This window comes from Carassius gibelio, chromosome A5, assembly GCF_023724105.1.
Source record: "Carassius gibelio isolate Cgi1373 ecotype wild population from Czech Republic chromosome A5, carGib1.2-hapl.c, whole genome shotgun sequence".
Taxonomy (NCBI): domain Eukaryota; kingdom Metazoa; phylum Chordata; class Actinopteri; order Cypriniformes; family Cyprinidae; genus Carassius; species Carassius gibelio.
This window is the reverse complement of record NC_068375.1, coordinates 6,969,774-6,988,800: the sequence shown is the minus strand read 5'-3', so window position 1 is coordinate 6,988,800 and position 19,027 is coordinate 6,969,774. Positions and strand designations below refer to the sequence as shown.

The 19,027-nt window shown below is 39.5% G+C and overlaps 1 protein-coding gene across 1 annotated transcript; it reads right to left on the bottom strand.

Annotated features, from left to right (window-relative positions):
* Positions 1-15,581: 15,581 nt before the first annotated feature.
* On the bottom strand, positions 15,582-18,456 carry LOC127990408 (iron-sulfur cluster assembly 1 homolog, mitochondrial). Its single transcript, XM_052591496.1, has 4 exons — positions 18,328-18,456; positions 16,656-16,709; positions 16,450-16,555; positions 15,582-16,276 (listed from the first exon to the last, which is right to left on the bottom strand). Exons 1-4 carry the CDS (start codon positions 18,406-18,408, stop codon positions 16,128-16,130), a joined length of 390 nt encoding a protein of 129 aa, XP_052447456.1. The 5' UTR covers positions 18,409-18,456; the 3' UTR covers positions 15,582-16,127.
* Between the last annotated feature and the right edge of the window lie 571 nt (positions 18,457-19,027).

Genomic DNA, 19,027 nt, shown 5'->3' with positions numbered 1-19,027 from the left:
CGCCTCTTTTTATGTGTATTAGCCAAAGGGATTTGAGATAAAACCCAAATTATATTTCAGGATATGCAAGCTCAGATTTGAAATATTTATAGTATAACACTCCATTTCCATATCTGAATTAGGGAAATATTTTATCATTATTTATTTTCAATTTTATTAGTAGTAAGACATTTAAAGAAATTAATTAACATACACAAGCTATTTATATTTAACAATGCATACTCCTATTTCATTATATTAATCTGCAGCACATTGTTGACATCATCTTATATCTACATACAATCAATAAAAGGTTTAAAAAACATTTTTATGTTATGTGAATAAACACTATTTAGTGGTTTTACTTTGCTATTTGTCCAAATAATACAATAACATTTTTAGAATAAATTTTTTTGACAGATTATTAAAACATTTGCGTTTTGCCTTATGGAAAGTGCTATAATAAATGGTTAATAATTGTATGTTTTCATGGCAGTTGGCAGATTTGTTTTAGGGACATCGGACAGAGTGTGGAATAGTGTGTTTTTGTCATTAAAATTGAAATAAAGAAAATAGGGCTTTTAAACCGTTAAATCAGAAAAATAATGGAATAATCAAAATAATCGTGAGTTGAAGCCCTACACAAGTTTACATTAAAAACACACGGGCTGCAGTAACAGTCGGGTATGTCTGTGAAGGTTTAGATCTGTGTGACAGACAGCAGCGATATACAGTATATAAATCAGTAAATCTGTTGTCTCTTCTGAGGCTGGGACTCTACATGTTCTGGGCTAGTCTGATCAGCCAAAGACAGAACAGTTAGCATGTTTTGCTCAAACTTTCACCATGGCTTTAGAGCTGCTACACCATTGTCGCTTGCAAAATGACGGCACCGTGGGTATAAACTTACAGGTCAAGGGGTGGTTATATTATAATGAATCAGGGGAGCGAAATCAGACACACTGGTTTTCTCAGACGCTTGCAGAAAAAGGCTCACCAAAACAAAGTTACTGGGTTAACCTTTTTCACCTTCCTTGGTTGGGAGATGTACCGGGGACCTGATTATAGCATTTAAAACCTGGAAAAGTCCGATTTTCATGATTTGTCCATTTAACAAAATAAAGGTTTAGAAATACATGATTGACTGACTTTAAAACTAATCTTTTCATTACTCTTTCATTAGTTAATTATGTCATTGAGAAAATAAACTTGTTAGAAAATTAAATTATAAAATATTCCATTCACTGGAGAGCATCCATTGATGAGACACTGATGCAATGCTACATGTCTCCAAATCTGATGAAGAAACAAACTCATCCTGATCTTGGTGAGGACATTATAATTGTTAAATGAATCTCTTAAAAAAAAGAATTATGTTAATTAAGTTAATTAAGTATTCAAGTATTGAAAAAAAATAGGCTGGTCTGGGAATGTGCACCATCATTTCTTAAAATATTTTAAGTTGGAAAGAAAGTTGGATGACAGCATGGACACACAACTGGAAAAGCAGCCATTTGGCTCTCAAATACTGATGACAAATGATACTGGTATTGCTAAAGCATACATACTGTGAGTTTTCCTCTACTACTTTCGTACCAATTTCCCCATTTATGAATAAAGATGTAAACACAGTCGACAACCATCATGCAAGGATGAGTGCATTCACAATCATCTCAGGTGGTCCGATCACAAGTGAATAGTGGTGACTACAGGTGTAATAGGGCCTTGGAGATGCATAGTGAACAAATCACCCAGATGTGCGTGGGTTCGGAAAAACTGAGCTTATGAATAATAACTAGCTATAAGTATTTATAAATTAAAAAAAGTCCTACAGTTTAATAATAATTAGTAATCCAAAGATTTATTCTGCAGTTTCACTTCTGTTGGAGAACTTTGTCCCTGAGTCATGAAGGTAAGACTGATGGAAACTTTCAATTTTACATCAATCATGGTAATGGAAATCAATGCAAAAGCAGAGAGAGAGAGAAGAGAGAGAGAGACGTGAATCAGCAGTCCATTCCAGCCTCAGCATGAGTATGCCCATATAAGGACACAGGCCTGCTAACCCCACCCCCAGACTGTGATGCGTGCTCAATCATATAGGTGAAGGGCAAAGGAAGTGAGCAAGAAAATGAGGGTATTAGTGACACACATTCAGGAAAATGAGCCATGATCTTGAACACTTACATTCTCAATGACACCCAACATAAACATTTCCTTCTCCTAAACGTTACTTCCTTAAAAAAATTGCCACGGAAATTCGAGTTCACTCAGGTTATCCAAACAGTCATATCGGTGCGTTTGAGGTCTGAATGTAGTCGCTGTCTAATGTGGGATTATCTTACGCCAAAATCTGAGAATATATTTAATGCTACCTTTTACAATAATTGGTCAGCACTATATGAATGACCACATATGCAAGATTTGTTAAACTGTTATATCTGAGGTAAAAGAAGCTTTTTGATAATAGGGATGCAGGAAATTATATTTTCAAAACTGTAGTTGGGTTTTCTGAATCATTAGTCAGTTATTTTGGAGGCTAATCATTTGCCTGTATATTATCTGATCTGATCAGAGAATTTAAACTATTTCCAACCCTGTTCCTGCAATCCCCTTCAAACTTCCTGCATTATCTCATCCAACACCTGAGCAGTCACATGACAACATGACTTTATGATGATTTTATGACCCACAGCTGGACAGTGAAAATGAAGGACTGATCCTCGTTGATCAGAGAGGGCTGTCCAAAGAGCTGTTTACCAGAAGCCATTCAAGTTCAGTCAGTTAGTCTGAGATATGCGCCAGTGTCTGATGGTGATCTGACGTGGGTTGGGGTTTCATATTTTAATTAATAAAACCGTATTCGATTATCATGATTTGATAAACTGCTCAGCATAAGGTAAAGTTAGTAAGAGTGATGCGCATGCAACATAGGTTTTGTGTGAAAACATAATGGAACAAAGAGCTGACAAAAATGATATGAAAGAAGTTATGGATGAATGCATAAGGGGGAACTGATTGACTGAATGAAAGGAAATTTGAAAACAACTACCAAGACAAATGAACATCTCTAATGAAAAAGTAATTAAATCTGCAATTCCTCAATCTTGAACAAAACATAAAAGTGTAGCATTAGTCCTGGCAGGTCAGAGGAGTCAGGCTTGCATCTGCTCACTCTCAGCGGATCCATGTCCAATTATAGGAATACGACGTCTATCTAAGCATCCTATAAGGTCCATTCAGTATAATTCAGCAGCTTTAATTGCTTGCTCAGCAGCAAATTACCCCCCTCCATCCCCAACTCCTCCTTTCGTCACAGTCATGACTTGGCTTTCTATTATTCCTTGTTGAATCAGTCTCCTTTTATCATTTATTACGTTTTTACACTAAAATGTAATGATATCTGCATTCGGTTCTGTTCTGTGAACCCTACCCAGCAAACATTTGGACATCTTTTGACCGTTGAAAAGACGTCCATCCGAGACGTCCCGTCATGGTTGAAAAATAGTTCCAAAATGAAAGTTGAACCGACGTCTTTGATGTCTTCTAGACGTGAACTGCACGTCTTTTCTTAACGTCCCTGGACGTCTAAATGTGTCGTCTTCTGGACGTCCAAATGCGTCGATTTCTGGACGTCGTTGTCTTCTGGATTTTTAAATGCATTGCTGCATAGTTTAAGTGTATGTATATATAAGCCTGCATATAAAATAATCACACACCCACTGTGTAACATCGTGAAAGGCAATCAATTATGTCTTGAGGTTTAACACATCTTGACAAAAGTTCAAGATCTGTCCAGTCAGACATGAACGTCCATAAAACATCTTAATCACGTGTACATCATTAACAATAACACATTATTTGTGGACATATGCAAACAAAGAAGCATGTTCTGATTTAGCACATTTTATTGTTTTTGAACAGTTTACCATCTGTTAACCAAACTAAAATACTAATTACAAAATACTGAATTATTATATAAAGGGAAAATTCTTTCATTTACTCAAACTCATGTTTCAAACCTGTATACCTTTCTGTGTTCTGACGATATTGTTTTCATGTTTGCTTTACTGGGACAATGACAAATAAGAATCTTAAAGATGATAATATATTTAAAAATTTGTTTTTCAATGTTATCTTTGTATCCATTTAGGATTTCTGAAATAAGTTTACAGGCCTACCATTTTTTCATCAGAAATATGATTTAATGAGGGGCATCACTTAAGTCCATTATTATTGTTAAAAATTTCTATTTGCAGTGTTTGTTTATTAAGGTTTTTAATATATAACATAAATCAATATTAATTGCATTTATTTTAAAATACTTTAATCATATAATATTAAGAATACTATTAATATTTGAACATGTGGCATAAACACCCTGCAGGAGCCATTGTTGTCATGTGACAAGAAAAACATAAAACATAAGACCCTCATCATAAAATATGTTTGAAATCATTGCTATTTATGAAATCAAAGTGGTGTAAATGATTTTAAACTGTATAGAACCAACATTAATTAAAATATTACATTTCTGAGAATGTTTTCTACTAGAATGTTAAAAGATGGTTTCTTTTTATCAATTCTTTATTAATCTTGTCATTGACTTACACAGTTGTCTTATAAACACAAAGATATTTGGAAGAATGTTTGTAACCAAGCAGATCTCACAATCCATTAACTGCCACTGCAGGAAAAATTATTATGATCGTAACATGAGGGTGAGAAAATTATGCCTATTTTCATTTTTGGATGAACTATCCCTTAAACAAACTACAGTTGTTTGGCTACTTTCTTGTAACCTCCACCCCCATCTCTTGCTGGAGCGAGCTTCAGGTGTTCTGTCATTGCTACATCCAATTCAGAGTCTCCACCTCTTCACAACATCTGAGGGAAGAGAATATATTTCTTTTTAAAATAAATAAAATAAAACATTTGAGATAAATGGCATGCACTTATTTTCAAAATATCTTTATGGTCTACAGCTAAAAAAAAATAAAAAAAACAACAACCTTGGACCAAGATGAATGAATCATGAATGAAACATTAGGGAAAAAAGGTAATCATGCATTAGATTTTATTTTTTGTACAAAAGGTGTTATGCTTTAATGTGATGCCCTTGAGAAACACTCACAGTGTAACTGTGAGAAAGTGAACAGGACATTTCTGATAAGACAGGAGAGCTGTGATGTCCCCTGAATAATTAATTAAAGCGTACCAATATAAAAATTACATCAATATAAGTAACTTTAAGCCTTCTAACGTTAGCTAATTTTAGCCACACTCAGTGAATTTCAGTTGACAACGTGGGCATCATTTCTCTCGGTTCCTTCGTGTCAAACAAGTAAAACTCAAGCACGTTAATCAAATAATACAAAATGTACTTACCCCACAGTAGATTTTATGTAATTTATATCGTCAAATCTCCCTCCAAGAGTCCTCTTCGAGTCCTCTCCTCCTCGTGGTGGTTGCCTGCTTGATGTACCAGAACTTCCGGAAGAAAGCGAGATCTCGCGAGATAATCTACCCTATCGCGGGATTTTGTAATATCACGAAATATATCAGTATGTTTTGTGTCTACATCTTGGCAGCACCGTTTTGGCAATTACATCCAACTCAGACCGTAATTGTGACCGGGTATATATCTGTTTCACATGTATATGCATAGATTCAATAAAAATAATAACAACAAATACATAAAACAGGTTGAAATAATGACTAAATTGCAGCATTGCTTTGCAATCACTTAACCACACTGGGCTCTTTGTGATTATATTTTTTTAACAAGGTAAAGTATATAAATATATATGTAAATATATTTACTTTGTATATAATTTTTTTATTCCTGCTAGTCTTGCTTGGACATCTTCTCACAAACCATGACGAGACGTGTAAAAGTCGTCAGTGGACATCTATTCACAACCTCTTTAAAACCTCTTAAAAACTACTTGGTGCACTTTAATTAATTATTGCAGTATTAATCAAGGTGTAAGCACAGCTTTTGCATATTCCACAAGGAATTCAAAAAGGGTCATGATGGACGTGTAACGCACGTGTAAATGACGTCACTAGGTGACGTCCTCTCACAACCGATTCACAACTCTGGTAAATATTGAACTACAATTATACATGAAACCCCATAGAATTCTAAACGTGTACTAACATATCTGAATGCATTTTTAGGAAATGTTCTGTGTTACATATTTCTACCGATTTATGCCGTCCTACCGCAACTATTTTTGGTCAGCCACACGACGTCGCCGTCGGACCAATGTTTGCTGGGGGGGCTTATTGCTTCTCTCCCTGCTCATTTATGAAAGAACTCATGGGTGAGCAGGGTGTTTTTCCCCAGAACATAATTTTGTATTAATATAATTTAAAGAAGATTTTTTACTGAAAACGTGAATCTTGGTGATTCATGAAATGCAAGTCATAGCTGTCGAACTCTATAAAATTAAAACAAAGCATTTCAAGAAACATAATTAATCCCTGTGGTTCCTGACTATATTTTGAGTTCTTATGAAGTGAAACGATTGGTCTGTGCAAGAAAATTAACATTATTTACAACATTATTACCCACAGTGCACAGCGCAAATTAGTACACCTCTTCTGAATAAATATAAAAGATGTATTTTTTTAATGATCACTAATATAATTCATGGAAAAATGGCAAAATTGAACCATATTAAACACACTTAATGCTCTGGTCTTTAAAGGGAAGTGTTGCTAAGCTCGTCTCTACAGAATCCTCCACAGCTGCTCAAGAGCGTTAAGAAAGAGTTAAATACATGTCCACTAGGGGTGTAATGGTGCGTGTATTCGTACCGGACTGTTTTGGTACAGGGCTTTCGGTACGGTGCACGTGTGTACCGAATGACGGATAGCAATATTTTGTGTGCGGAATATAGGAAGAACGCACCGAAAGTCCAAAAAAGGAAATGTTATTCCAGACTGCTCCACAATCCTCTACTACACGATCTCTCATGAGTGCGGTTGCCAAATATCAAGAATTGAAATCCCCAAATAAGAGCTTCTGTGACGTTCGTGCACCAGGAAAACACAAGGAGAGGGAGAGATCCAATTGCAGGTACGTTTATTTAACAAAAAGGGTAATCCAAAACAAACAGACCAAGGAGACAAACAAAACAAAAGAAGGAACCGGATGGAACGGACAGGGAACTCGGAGGATGAGATAGCAAAGGTAAGTCTCGGGAGACGGGAACATTGGTAACACGAAGGGTAAGGACTCCATACAAACAACAGGGAAAGTCAGAAGTCAGGTATTTATAAGGAGACTAATGACAATAGATTACCAGCACCTGTGCTATTAACTGGAGTGCAATTACTGTGAAGACAGGACCAGACTAGAGGAATTATAGTGCCTATGGTGATGTGCCTAAGGAGAAGTGAGCTCACTAGTGGACACCCAGGAAAACAGAGACTGACAGCGTGACATTACCCCCTCCTCCACGGAGCAGCTGCCAGATGCTCCACCTGAAACCAAGGGAAAACCAACAGATAAAGAAGCTAGGAGGGAGGTGGAGCGGCGGAGGACTAGGGGGAGGGACGGAGGGACGGAGGGACAGAAAACATGGTACACATAGACAGGAGAACCAGATAGAATGGAGAAACAGAGACAAAACAACCAGGTAAAATGGGGAAACAGAGACAAAACAACTAGGTAGAATGGGGAAACAGAGACAAAACAACCAAGTAGAATGGGGTAACAGAGACAAGACAACCAGGTAAAATGGGGAGACAGAGACAAGACAACCAGGTAAAATGGAAAGACAGAGACAAGAGAAGTGTAACACAAAACAAGGAGTCCAGGAGGGTGGTGGACCGGCGGAGGATCAGGGGGAGGGACGGAGGGCCAGGTCCAAAGAAGAAAACAAACAGAAAAACAAAAGAAAACAAAAACAAAAAAACATAAGTCCATGAAGGACATCACGTGATGCCCACCAGGGCAGAGCAGAAGACCACCACAACAATGTGGTCAAGGCAGAAGCCCTCCAGGGCAGAGCAGAAGACCACCACATCCTTGTGGTCGAAGCCGAAGTCCCCCAGGGCAGAGCAGAAGACCACCACATCCGTTTGGCCAGACTAACGGGAGGACGAATCTCTGGTAATCCTATGGTGTTTCTACTGGATTCCAGAAGATCGGTGCTGACTTGACTCTCCTCATGAAGATTATTGGTGACTTGCATTTGTTCATGAAGATCCCCGGTGACTTGACTCAGTCCTTGAAGATCACCAGTGACTTGACTCTGTCCTTGAAGATCACCAGTGACTTCACTCTGAAAGGTCAACGTTGACTAGCCTTGTCTCTGGAAAGTCCATGGTAGCTAATCCTGACTCCAGAAGGTCAAAGGTGACTAACCCTGACTCTGGAAGGTCAACGGTGACTAACCCTGACTCTGGAAGGTCAATGGTGACTAACCCTGACTCTGGAGGGTCCACGAACACCTGACTCGACTCTGGAGGGTCGACAGAACCTAGCCCTGACTCTGGAAGGTCAATGGTGACTAACCCTGACTCTGGAAGGTCAACAGTGACTAACCCTGACTCTGGAAGGTCCATGAACATCTGACTCGACTCTGGAGGGTCAACCGGAAACTGACTCAACTCTGGAAAGTCAACGGGCACCTGTCTCGACTCTGGAAGGTCAACAGGAATCTGACTCAACTCAGGAAAGCCCACTGTAACTGCCTTCCTCTGCAGTGGCTCCGGGCTGGCGGCCATCTTGTGCAGTGGTGCTGGCTCCTCAGACGTGACTTGAACAGATGAAGGATTTTTGACAGGATTTTTTTTTATCTAGGATTTTTGACAGCCTGGAGAAATAATCAAAAAATGTCTCTGCTGCCATCTTGGGCATTGGCGCTGAGCTGGCGGCCATCTTGCACTGTGGTGCTGGACTGGTGGCCACTTTGTGCTTTGGCGCTGTGCTGGCATCCTTCTTGCCCCTTGGCGCTGGGTTGGCAGCCATCTTGTGCTGTGGCATTGGACTGGTGGCCATTTTGTGCATTGGTGCTGAGCTAGCGGCCATCCTACACTGTGGCGCTGGACTGGTGGACACTTTGTGCTTTGGCGCTGTGCTGGTGTCCATCTTGACTCTTGGCGCTTGGTTGGCTGCCATCTTGTGCTGTGGCTTGGGGCTGGCTTCCATCTTGCCTCATGGTGCTGGGTTGGCGGCCATTTTGTGTAGCGGCACTGGTTCAGCCAATTTGCGTCTCCTCTCCCTCTCTCTGTTCATGATGGGGAAATGGCGGCTCCCAACCGAAACCCGGGTCAACGGGAGCCCACAGTGGAGATCGCTGCCGGACCTCCTCTTGACTGCTTACTCCGGAGCGACCTCCCCTGGTTCCACGGAACACAACCTGGCGAGTACCCTCAAAACCATTTCTCTCCCGCTTGATGGCTGGGGAGGAAATTGGAGCAGACATACCGCTGGATCTCTTGGATGGAGTCCTTCTGTGACGTTCGTGCACCAGGAAAACACAATGAGAGGGGGAGATCCAATTGCAGGTACGTTTATTTAACAAAAAGGGTAATCCAAAACAAACAGACCAAGGAGACAAACAAAACAAAAGAGGGAACCGGTGGAACAGACAGGGAACTCGGAGGACGAGATAGCAAGGGTAAGTCTCGGGAGACGAGAACATTGGTAACACGAAGGGTAAGGACAGGTATTTATAAGGAGACTAATGACAATAGAGGCCTGCACCTGTGCGATTAACTGGAGTGCAATTACTGTGAAGACAGGACCAGACTAGAGGAATTATAGTGCCTATGGGAAAGTACCTAAGGAGAAGTGAGCTCACTAGTGGACACCCAGGAAAACAGAGACTGACAGCGTGACAGCTTCGCTGTTACATAGATACATTTTCTTCCTTGTGTTTTGCTTATTTTAAGCAACCTGTCACACGCAAATGCTTTCTCCTCATTGCGGGAGTGCCTCCGCAGATATCTGAAAAACAAACAAGCTGGAGTTTAGCATCTAAATGAAAGCATCGTTCAGCCGGTCTGTGTTCAGTCAGGATATCTCAACTGTACACTAACTCAATCGCTGTTGTGTGGATAGAGATACATAGGCTATGGCAATGTGGAATTAATAATAGGAATTTTACTTTAATAATATTTTTCATTTATTTTACCAGTTTTCATAATATAGACAGAGAGAGTGTATAAGTCTTTGGTATTAATATATAAATATATATATTAGGGGTGTAACAATACGCATATTCATATTGAACCGTTCGGTACGAGGCTTTTGGTTCGGTACGCGGTACGCATTATGTACCGAATGGTTCGTTGGACTAATTAATTATATTTGAAAAAAAAAAGTGAAATATAATGATATGCATTCAACAAGGTAGCCCAATAACCCAAACAATGTGACAGCAAACGCCCCTGACACCCCCGAAGAAGAAAAAAACACCAACTTATATGTTTATGTTAGGCTACTCAGTCAGGAGCAGTTCATGCACGGTACGGGTTGGCCAATGCGTTTAACAGACCAGAAATAGAAGATCCTCCAATAAACAACAGGTCTGGTGTTTGGGTGCACTTTGGATTCCGTGTAAGCTTTAATGGTGATGGCAAGAGAGTGGTGGATAAAAAACAACAACGGTATGTCGCATCTACATGACAATAAAATAACGAAAAAAAAAAAAAAAAAAAAAACACCAGCGGGAATACTTGAAACATGTCAACTCATTTACGCCGACATCACCTTAGTGTGTTAGTATCTGGGAAAAGACGAAAAAGAGGAGAAACATACACACAACAAACTATCCCCAAAGCATTTAGACAAGACATTTCCAACGGATTCAAACAGGGCAAAAGACATCACCGTGGCGATTGGTAGGCTTCATTTACGTTACATTTACATTATAGCCACGGATATGAAACCTTACTATTTACCATTCATTCTATCATCACCATTATAGCTTACAGGGAATCCAAAGTGCACCCAAACACCAGAACTGTTGGTTATTGGAGGATCTTCTATTTCTGGTCTGTTAAATGCATTAGACATTTTGCAATGTCTAATGAGTGAGCGAGCGCCTTAGGGGCCGTTAACATATCGCGCCTAAAAATGCGTGGAAAACGCCTCCTTTCCAAAGCGCTCGGCAGAAGCACCCCTGAGGCGTCTGCCTTTGCTAAGCAACAATGACGTGCTCTCTCCATGAAGACGCTGAAATCTCAGCAAAGGATAAATGGATTTGCAGCTCTAAAAATCGCTTGCAGTAGGCTAGCTCTGCTACTAAATTTATTTAAAAATTGCAATCCATATACAACTATGATCAGCTGTTCCTTCATCTTGGCTGAGCTTTCAACGTTGTTACGGGAAAGGATGAAGCTGATTGGTTCGTTCTTGTCACATGACCAGCAGTGCGCTTGCGGCATTCTGAAAAGTTGAAACGTACCGAAACGTAACGAAAACGTGACATCAGTGTATCGTATCGAACCGAACCGTGAATTTTGTGAACCGTTACACCCCTAATATATATATATATATATAAATGTGTGTGTGCTGGTCATATAATTAGAATATCATCTAAAAGTTGATTTATTTCATTAATTATAAATAAAATGAAACTTGTATATTTTATGACAGCGATCAGAGTCCAAGGACGGGGCTTGTGGGAAATGTAGTGTAGTCAGTGTAAATGAATGGATCAACCTGTCCTCCAACCAATACGCTTGTATAGGTCGTTTGTCCAAATCCCTGAAATATGACCCATCAGAGCGTATACTACAATTGCGCCCCTATAGGCAAAAGGTCGTTTTCATATTAATGTTTTGTGCTCTTTTATTTGCCCTCTGCTTTGCGTTTCGTGTAGCTCAGTTAGTAGATTATTGCGTTATACCTTGATATGTAATCTTGCTATTGTGGGTTCGATCCCAGGCATGAACGTGCACGAAGATGTATATACTCAATAAAACATAATTTAGCATGATTTCTGTGAGGGTTAGGTTTAGGGGTGGGGTTAGGTGTGGTCATTCGACCGAATAAGCCACCTACAGTAGTAAAATATGTAGGAAATACTGTGAGATCGATGTAAAACGCCCACACATTGCATTTAAATAAACATGCGTTTTGATTGGTAATGACGTTACATGTCAATTAATGACGACAGACGCAACGCGATACTGTCATTATTTTTACCCGCTAGAGGGCGCTTAACTTTAAAACGTAAATGGTGGTTTTTTGTTGGAGGACAGGCTTGAATGGATGGATTTGTGTGTGTCAGTATTCAGGTGAGGGGTTCGTCCCTGTGACACAGATCACACGCTCCCACATTCCGCCATAATGTGAACCTCCCGGAGGATTGAAACTCCACTGGACCACATTACCCTTTGAATCTTGCTTTTATTCCATGAACTAAGCATTTCCTTTAACTCCCTTTTGGCTCCAATAAAATTTGTACCATTGTCTGATTTTATGTGATTTACTTGCCCTCATCTGCAAATAAATCTTCATAGAGAGTTGATGCATGAATCCGTGTCCAAAGAATAGGCGACTTCCAAATGAACTGCAAGACTTGCTATGCAAGTAAAGATGACTCCGTAACGTTTTGCAACTGAACATCCTCGTGTAACTTCCACAGGACCAAAATAATCCACCCCAACATTTGTAAATGGAGGCAGATCTGGAAGGAGTCGCTCCTTTGGTAAGTCTGCCATCTTCTGCTCACTCACCTTAACTCCAAAATGTCTGCAATGGTCACAACTTGATATGATCTTTCTGGCAGCTGCATTACCCTTAATGATCCAATATCTTTTCCTCAGCTTGGAAAGCATGTGATTTCTTCCACTGCGGCTTAACTGTTGATGTATATGCTGCAAGATGAGTGTGGCCAGAACACAGAGTTCACCAATGGAAACTGTATCTCTGCCCTCAACATTTTGTCCACTCGAGCAGCAAGTACAGCAGCTGTCAATTCAAGACGTGGATTGGGTACTTGTTTCAAAGGTGCTACTCTAGCTATACTGAGTAGGAAAGTTACATGGATACCAAAATTTGTCTCAATCCTAAGATACGTTTCAGTGCCATATACAAGTGTACTCGCATCTGCAGAATTACTAACCCGTTTTGTTAACTGGAAACCTCCTGTTAAACAAACTGCTGTGAGATCTTCAAATCAACAAGATGGCCTCTTCCTCTGAAGCTACACAGACTGATTGGTTTCATTCAATTATTTTTGTCAGGGCTGTTCCTCGATTCACTGCTACATCAAATTAAATCCAAATCGAAATCCAGTGATTAGTCCATTAAAAGTTCAAAAGTTTCCGAAGTGATGTGTGATAATCCACAAGAAGCATTTGACAAATATAATGACATAAATATCAATCATTTTGTCACTTGAGGTGTTGTAGGGTAGTTTCTGATGCATGAGATCCAAACAAAACATTGTCTTCCAAAGTCAGCTTTATCTGATTTATTCATCACAGCTTGTACTGGTCATTTTAACTCACAGTTCTGCTGCACAATGCACTTACAGTATGATAACATCAAATGCTTTCACATAATCACCTCCAGACAAGGTCAAAAAATGTTGTGCTTGCCTCTAATTGCACACATGCCCTCTCTTACTCTTTGCCTACCTATATACTGATTCAGGCCCACACTCCCCTCAGTGGTAAAAAACACAATTACAATAGACCATAATGGCTCTTACAATGAGTTTAATCCCATTGATTAAAAACTTGCTATCAAATGCTCACTCTACTGGTCATCTTCAGCATGTACAGCTCAAAACAGAAATGCAGAACATTAATAACTACTGTCATATAGGCTAACTTTACGATGAGAGCACTACTGTAAAAACTGTCAATTGTTAGGGCTTCTCTAATGACGTTGATGAAAACAATATTTACCCCGTTTGTATCTGTGAGGCATTTGTTACACATTTTCCCTCTGTGTTAACATCAGTGATTATGGCTGGTGAATATCTGACTTGACTCAATGTATTTTGCCCTGCCCCCAAACATATGATTTGACTATTAGTCGAATATCAGCAAGATTCGAAAATTCCGATTCGACTACGAAAATCCTTAGTCGGGGACACCCCTACTTAAGACCCATACAAAGAAATAATTTTTAGAAATCTTGGGCAACTAAAAAGTATAAAAATGAGCATGTACAGAACTCAATACTTAGTTGGGCTCCTTCTGTCTGAATTACTGCAGCAATGCGGCGTGGCATGGAGTCGATCAGTCTGTGGCACTGCTCAGGTGTTATGAGAGCCCAGGTTGCTCTGATAGTGGCCTTCAGCTCTTCTGCATTCTTGGGTCTGACATATCACATCTTCCTCTTCACATTACACAATAGATTTTCTATAGGGTTAAGGTCAGGCAAGTTTGCTGGCCAATTAAGAACAGGGAGACCATGGTCCTTAAACCAGGTACTGGAAGCTTTATCTCTGTGTGGAGGTGCCAAGAGCTGTTGGAAAATGAAATCTGCATCTCCATAAAGTTGGTCAGCAGCAGGAAGCATGAAGTGCTCTAAAACGTCCTGGTATATGACTGTGTTGACCTTGGACCTCAGAAAACACAGTGAACCAACACCAGCAGATGACATGGCACCCAAAACCATCAGTGACTGTGGAAACTTTACACTGGACCTCAAGCAACGTGGATTGTGTGCCTCTCCTCTCTTCCTCCAGACTCTGGGACCCTGATTTCCAAAGGAAATCCTCAATTTACTTTCATCAGAGAACATAACTTTGGACCACTCAACAGCAGTCCAGTCCTTTTTGAAGCGAGATGCTTCTGACACTATATTGGTTGTTTTTATTGTCTCGGTCATTAATTCAGATAATAAGAGCATGGTTTTATTACAAATAAAGCCACAAACAATCTTGGTTGAGGTTAAATCATGGTGTTCACAAATTGACCATGATTTTGCAACACTAACCATAGTTTAGTACAAATGGGCTAAAAAACTATGTTACTACACTTTTGCTTTAATAATAGAGTTATTTTTTTGTAATGGAGGGCACAGATCCATGGATAACAGATTTGTTTATCTTCCAAAGTCTTATTAAAGCATATTTATTCAAAGAGTCCCATTCTGATGATATGACTCGACAATCAAGTTCATCTGAAGAGAGATATTAAGCTCAACAGTTTCTGAACATAGTGAAATGGGTTTAAGTCCTTTTAATGACTCACTCTTTATTTACTTATATTGTAGACCACAGTTATTCAGATCTGTGATGATGAAAAACAAATAAAGACACAGATGAATGGATGAACACCTGTGTGATAGGAGACATTCCCGTCCGGACCGTATTCAGACAGAACAGTCCAGCAACAATAACCAGATCTCCTCCGCTCCCTTCACATATTAATATCAATCTGTGGGAGTCAGTAGAGAGGCAGACTTCATGTATATTGTAGCATCTGGCCTTTAAGATATCATCAGATCTGCAGTGAAGATATAAAGAAAGCACACCAGATGCTGCAGACTGATCTATGAGCCTTACCAGAGACACAAAGCTATGAAATGAACTGTAATGTTGAGATGCAATGGGTCATTACAGAAGAACAGCGCCACATTCAGGACAATAAAGTTATTGATTCAAGAGCCGGGATACTGGAGTAGAATGGAAGTTTATTTGTGCGTTAAGAGACAGTCCAGGCTTTTACACTGTTATGTACATATCAGACAATAACATTTCCAAACTTGGCATCAGTTCCTGTCCTGCGTGTTATTACAGGGTTAAATGACAACAAGTGGCCTGCGGAAAGTGCCAGGTTAATAATAATCTTCTAATATTATGCAGATGGTTACAGATGTGCACCACATAGCCACGAGAAAGCACACGAGCCCCGAGGACGTGTTACCATATCCAGCAGGTTCGGCTCATCAGGATAATCAAAAGAGCCAGCGGACGAGAAGGGACCAAAACTAATACTAGATTACTCTCCATGCAGGAACATGGAGTGTGTCTCTGAGTGCATACACACATCAAGCTGCTCAGTGAAGTGTGTGATGAACAGATGAAACCGGTTACAGTGGATCTGAACGCTCTTCTGCTCTTCAGTCTTCTAGATGTCTGTCTGGATCTGGATCTAGGATGTGTCCTGGATGTCCTGCAGGGCTCGAGCTCTAGGTGAAGCCAAACACGCGGCGAGGTTCATATGTTGAAGCTTTCCCCGCAACCACACGTCCCTTTAATGTTGGGATTGTTGAACACGAACTCGCTGGAAAGCTTCGATTCGACGAAATCCATCTCTGTGCCGAGCAGCGTCAGCTGAGCCTTCTTCTCGATGAACACTCTCACGTCTGGAGAAACACAACCAACATCCCATCGATGACACATTCAGGATACATTAAACAATCAAAGCTGATTGATTGATTTTTAATCAAATAAATGCAGCCTTGCGGAGCTAAAACAGAGAAGATCTCCAAGCTGTTTTCCTTCTTCTGAACAGTAGTGTGGATGAGATGTTACTCACCGTCTTGTAACACCTCCTCGTCTGATTTGTCTTTCTCTTTAGTATAGTTCAGTGTGTAAGTCAGGCCATTGCAACCTCTGGTTCGAACGCCAACCTTCAGACCGATCTGTTTAGAGATGTGTAAATAATATATCATCCAAAAACCAGACGGGAATAAAAACACATAGATCACCGAGGCTGCAGATGTCAAAGACTAATATACTCACATAATCTGGTTTATTCTGTAAAAGCTGTTTGACTTTATTCACGGCCGAAGGCGTCTGAGAATGAAGAAAATACACTCTGTGATTATTCATGACAAATGAATGAAGGCATAATGATCTGATCTCACAAAACCATTATGATGAAACACTTTCAGAAAAACGGCCACTGGAACAGAATCATTTCAGAAAGTACACCCCTAAAGTCTGCATATTTGTACCTAAAATGTACATATTTAGTCTCTAAAAGGTACATATTAGTACCTTTTTTGTAAAGGTACCACTCTAGAGACCATTTTCTTCTGAGAGTGAATTTGAGAAAGAAACGTTGGTTGCATATATATCAAATGTGAACCTCGGGAAAAAAAAAAACTCTACTTCGAGTGTCAACAAAATCGAACGAGAACTTTGGACCTGGCTTTCTCTGAGCTTCAGATTTGTGTATTTAATTTCCATTTTTGTATATTTAAACAAACATGTCAGAAAACTTGCCATACAAAACAGCTGCCGTAATATACTGTGATTAATCAACAGTGAAAACTATGGTTTCATCTATTACCTGCGGTTTCTGGCTTCACTCATCTGGAAGTCATTTTTAGAAACATGTCATTAACATCCAGTGTTGGGCAGTAACTAGAAGTGTAACTAATTACTAATACGATTACTAATCAGTAATAATATTACAGCTACCATCCATAAACTGCTCATTGCTTGCTTATTTTTGATGCATCGATCCCTAATGATCTGAAATCTAACAATCCAATAATTCCTAGATTTATTGTCATTATTTTCTTTGTCATTTTTGGTCACAGATGTGAAAGGTGTGCCATTACTTTACTGTGGTATTACACTGCTTGCCCTCCCGCATCCCCCTGATCCAGATAGAAATGATATGTGACTTCTTTTGAAAAAATACTTATATTATTAGATTTGGGTAACAGAAAGTATAGCTACAATCATCATTAATACAACACATTTACTATCAATCACCATTGAGTGTTTGTAATAACTTCTGACTGTGATCCAGTGTAGACTTTTTGTCAAAATGATGAGGCAGAAATACATTTTAGAAGATTTTTTAATGGTGAAGATATACAATTACATCCCATAGTGGCATGTTCACATTCACACTATCTTTAAAGAAGTAGGTTCACTCCGGTTTAACCAAGTGTAAACAGATTACGTCACTTCAGCACGTAACGTTACTCAATAAACACTGCTGCAGTCTTTAACAACAAACCCAGTTATCTGATCAGAGGAACATAGACCTGACCTCACCCTAAACAACTGCTGCTGGACAGTCCAGACAAGCGGAGATTAAATATATGAACATAAATATATCAAATATATATATATATCTGAAGGCAGATGTAGAAGTTACTTGGCTCTCCAAGCATCAGCTAGCGGCTAACCTGCCCAAACCCTGACTTAGAGCTCAACCTGAACAGCACAGACACAACACAAGCAGACATAAACTGCTTTTATTAGTGACTCACGGTCTGGATGTGTGAGGATGGACGAGGCTGTCTGTTATTATCCTGTTATTGATCAGATAACCGAGCTCTGGCTAGCACTGGACGCATCTGTCACGCAAGCTAAGCCGAGTAACGTCACGTTATTTGAGAACTAGATGCTTGTTCGACTTCTTCGTCGTGTTGTAAATACATTAAGCACTCACCAGCGTTAAAGCAGCTCTCGTTGGCAGTATTTTCCGCCTGCTGACCGCCCTCACCGTCGCCCGTGCTATAGAGGCTGACATGTTGGAGCTACTGAGTACTTCTGGTTTCGATGTAAACACCAGCGGCCTCTACAGACGCACAGGATTGGCTGGTGATTTGAGTGACAGCTCATAAAGCCAATGAGTGATCGCTACTGTAGGCTTTACTACCATGTGACAGAATGATTGAATTACGCAACTTATTATAACGAGTCTAGTTCGCGGAATGATTATACTGAACGATTAATAAAGATAACTATAGAACTAATTCGTTGAAATTGTAGCATTTGATTCTGATAACATGGGGCTCAAAAGTCCGATTTATGTCCACTAAAAGTAATCGTTAAAAATCTATAAATTCTTGAGATAGCTTACAAGTGGAAATGAACTCCAGCCAGAAATCTATGTACATTTATTTTTTAAAGTAACCACAGATAACCCGCTTCCAAAATCACCAGGTATTTATCCATCATCCTACTTACACAAACGTGAGTAGATTTTTAGTGTTATGAAATATTATTCACAAGAACTGCGTGATAGAAAGAACAGTATAATTAATGAGAAGTTTTAACTATTTGCAAAAAAAAAAAAAAAAAAAAAAAAAAAAAGGCATATTGACAGTGGGCCTTTATTTAGACAGCATCAATTGGTAAACTTGGTG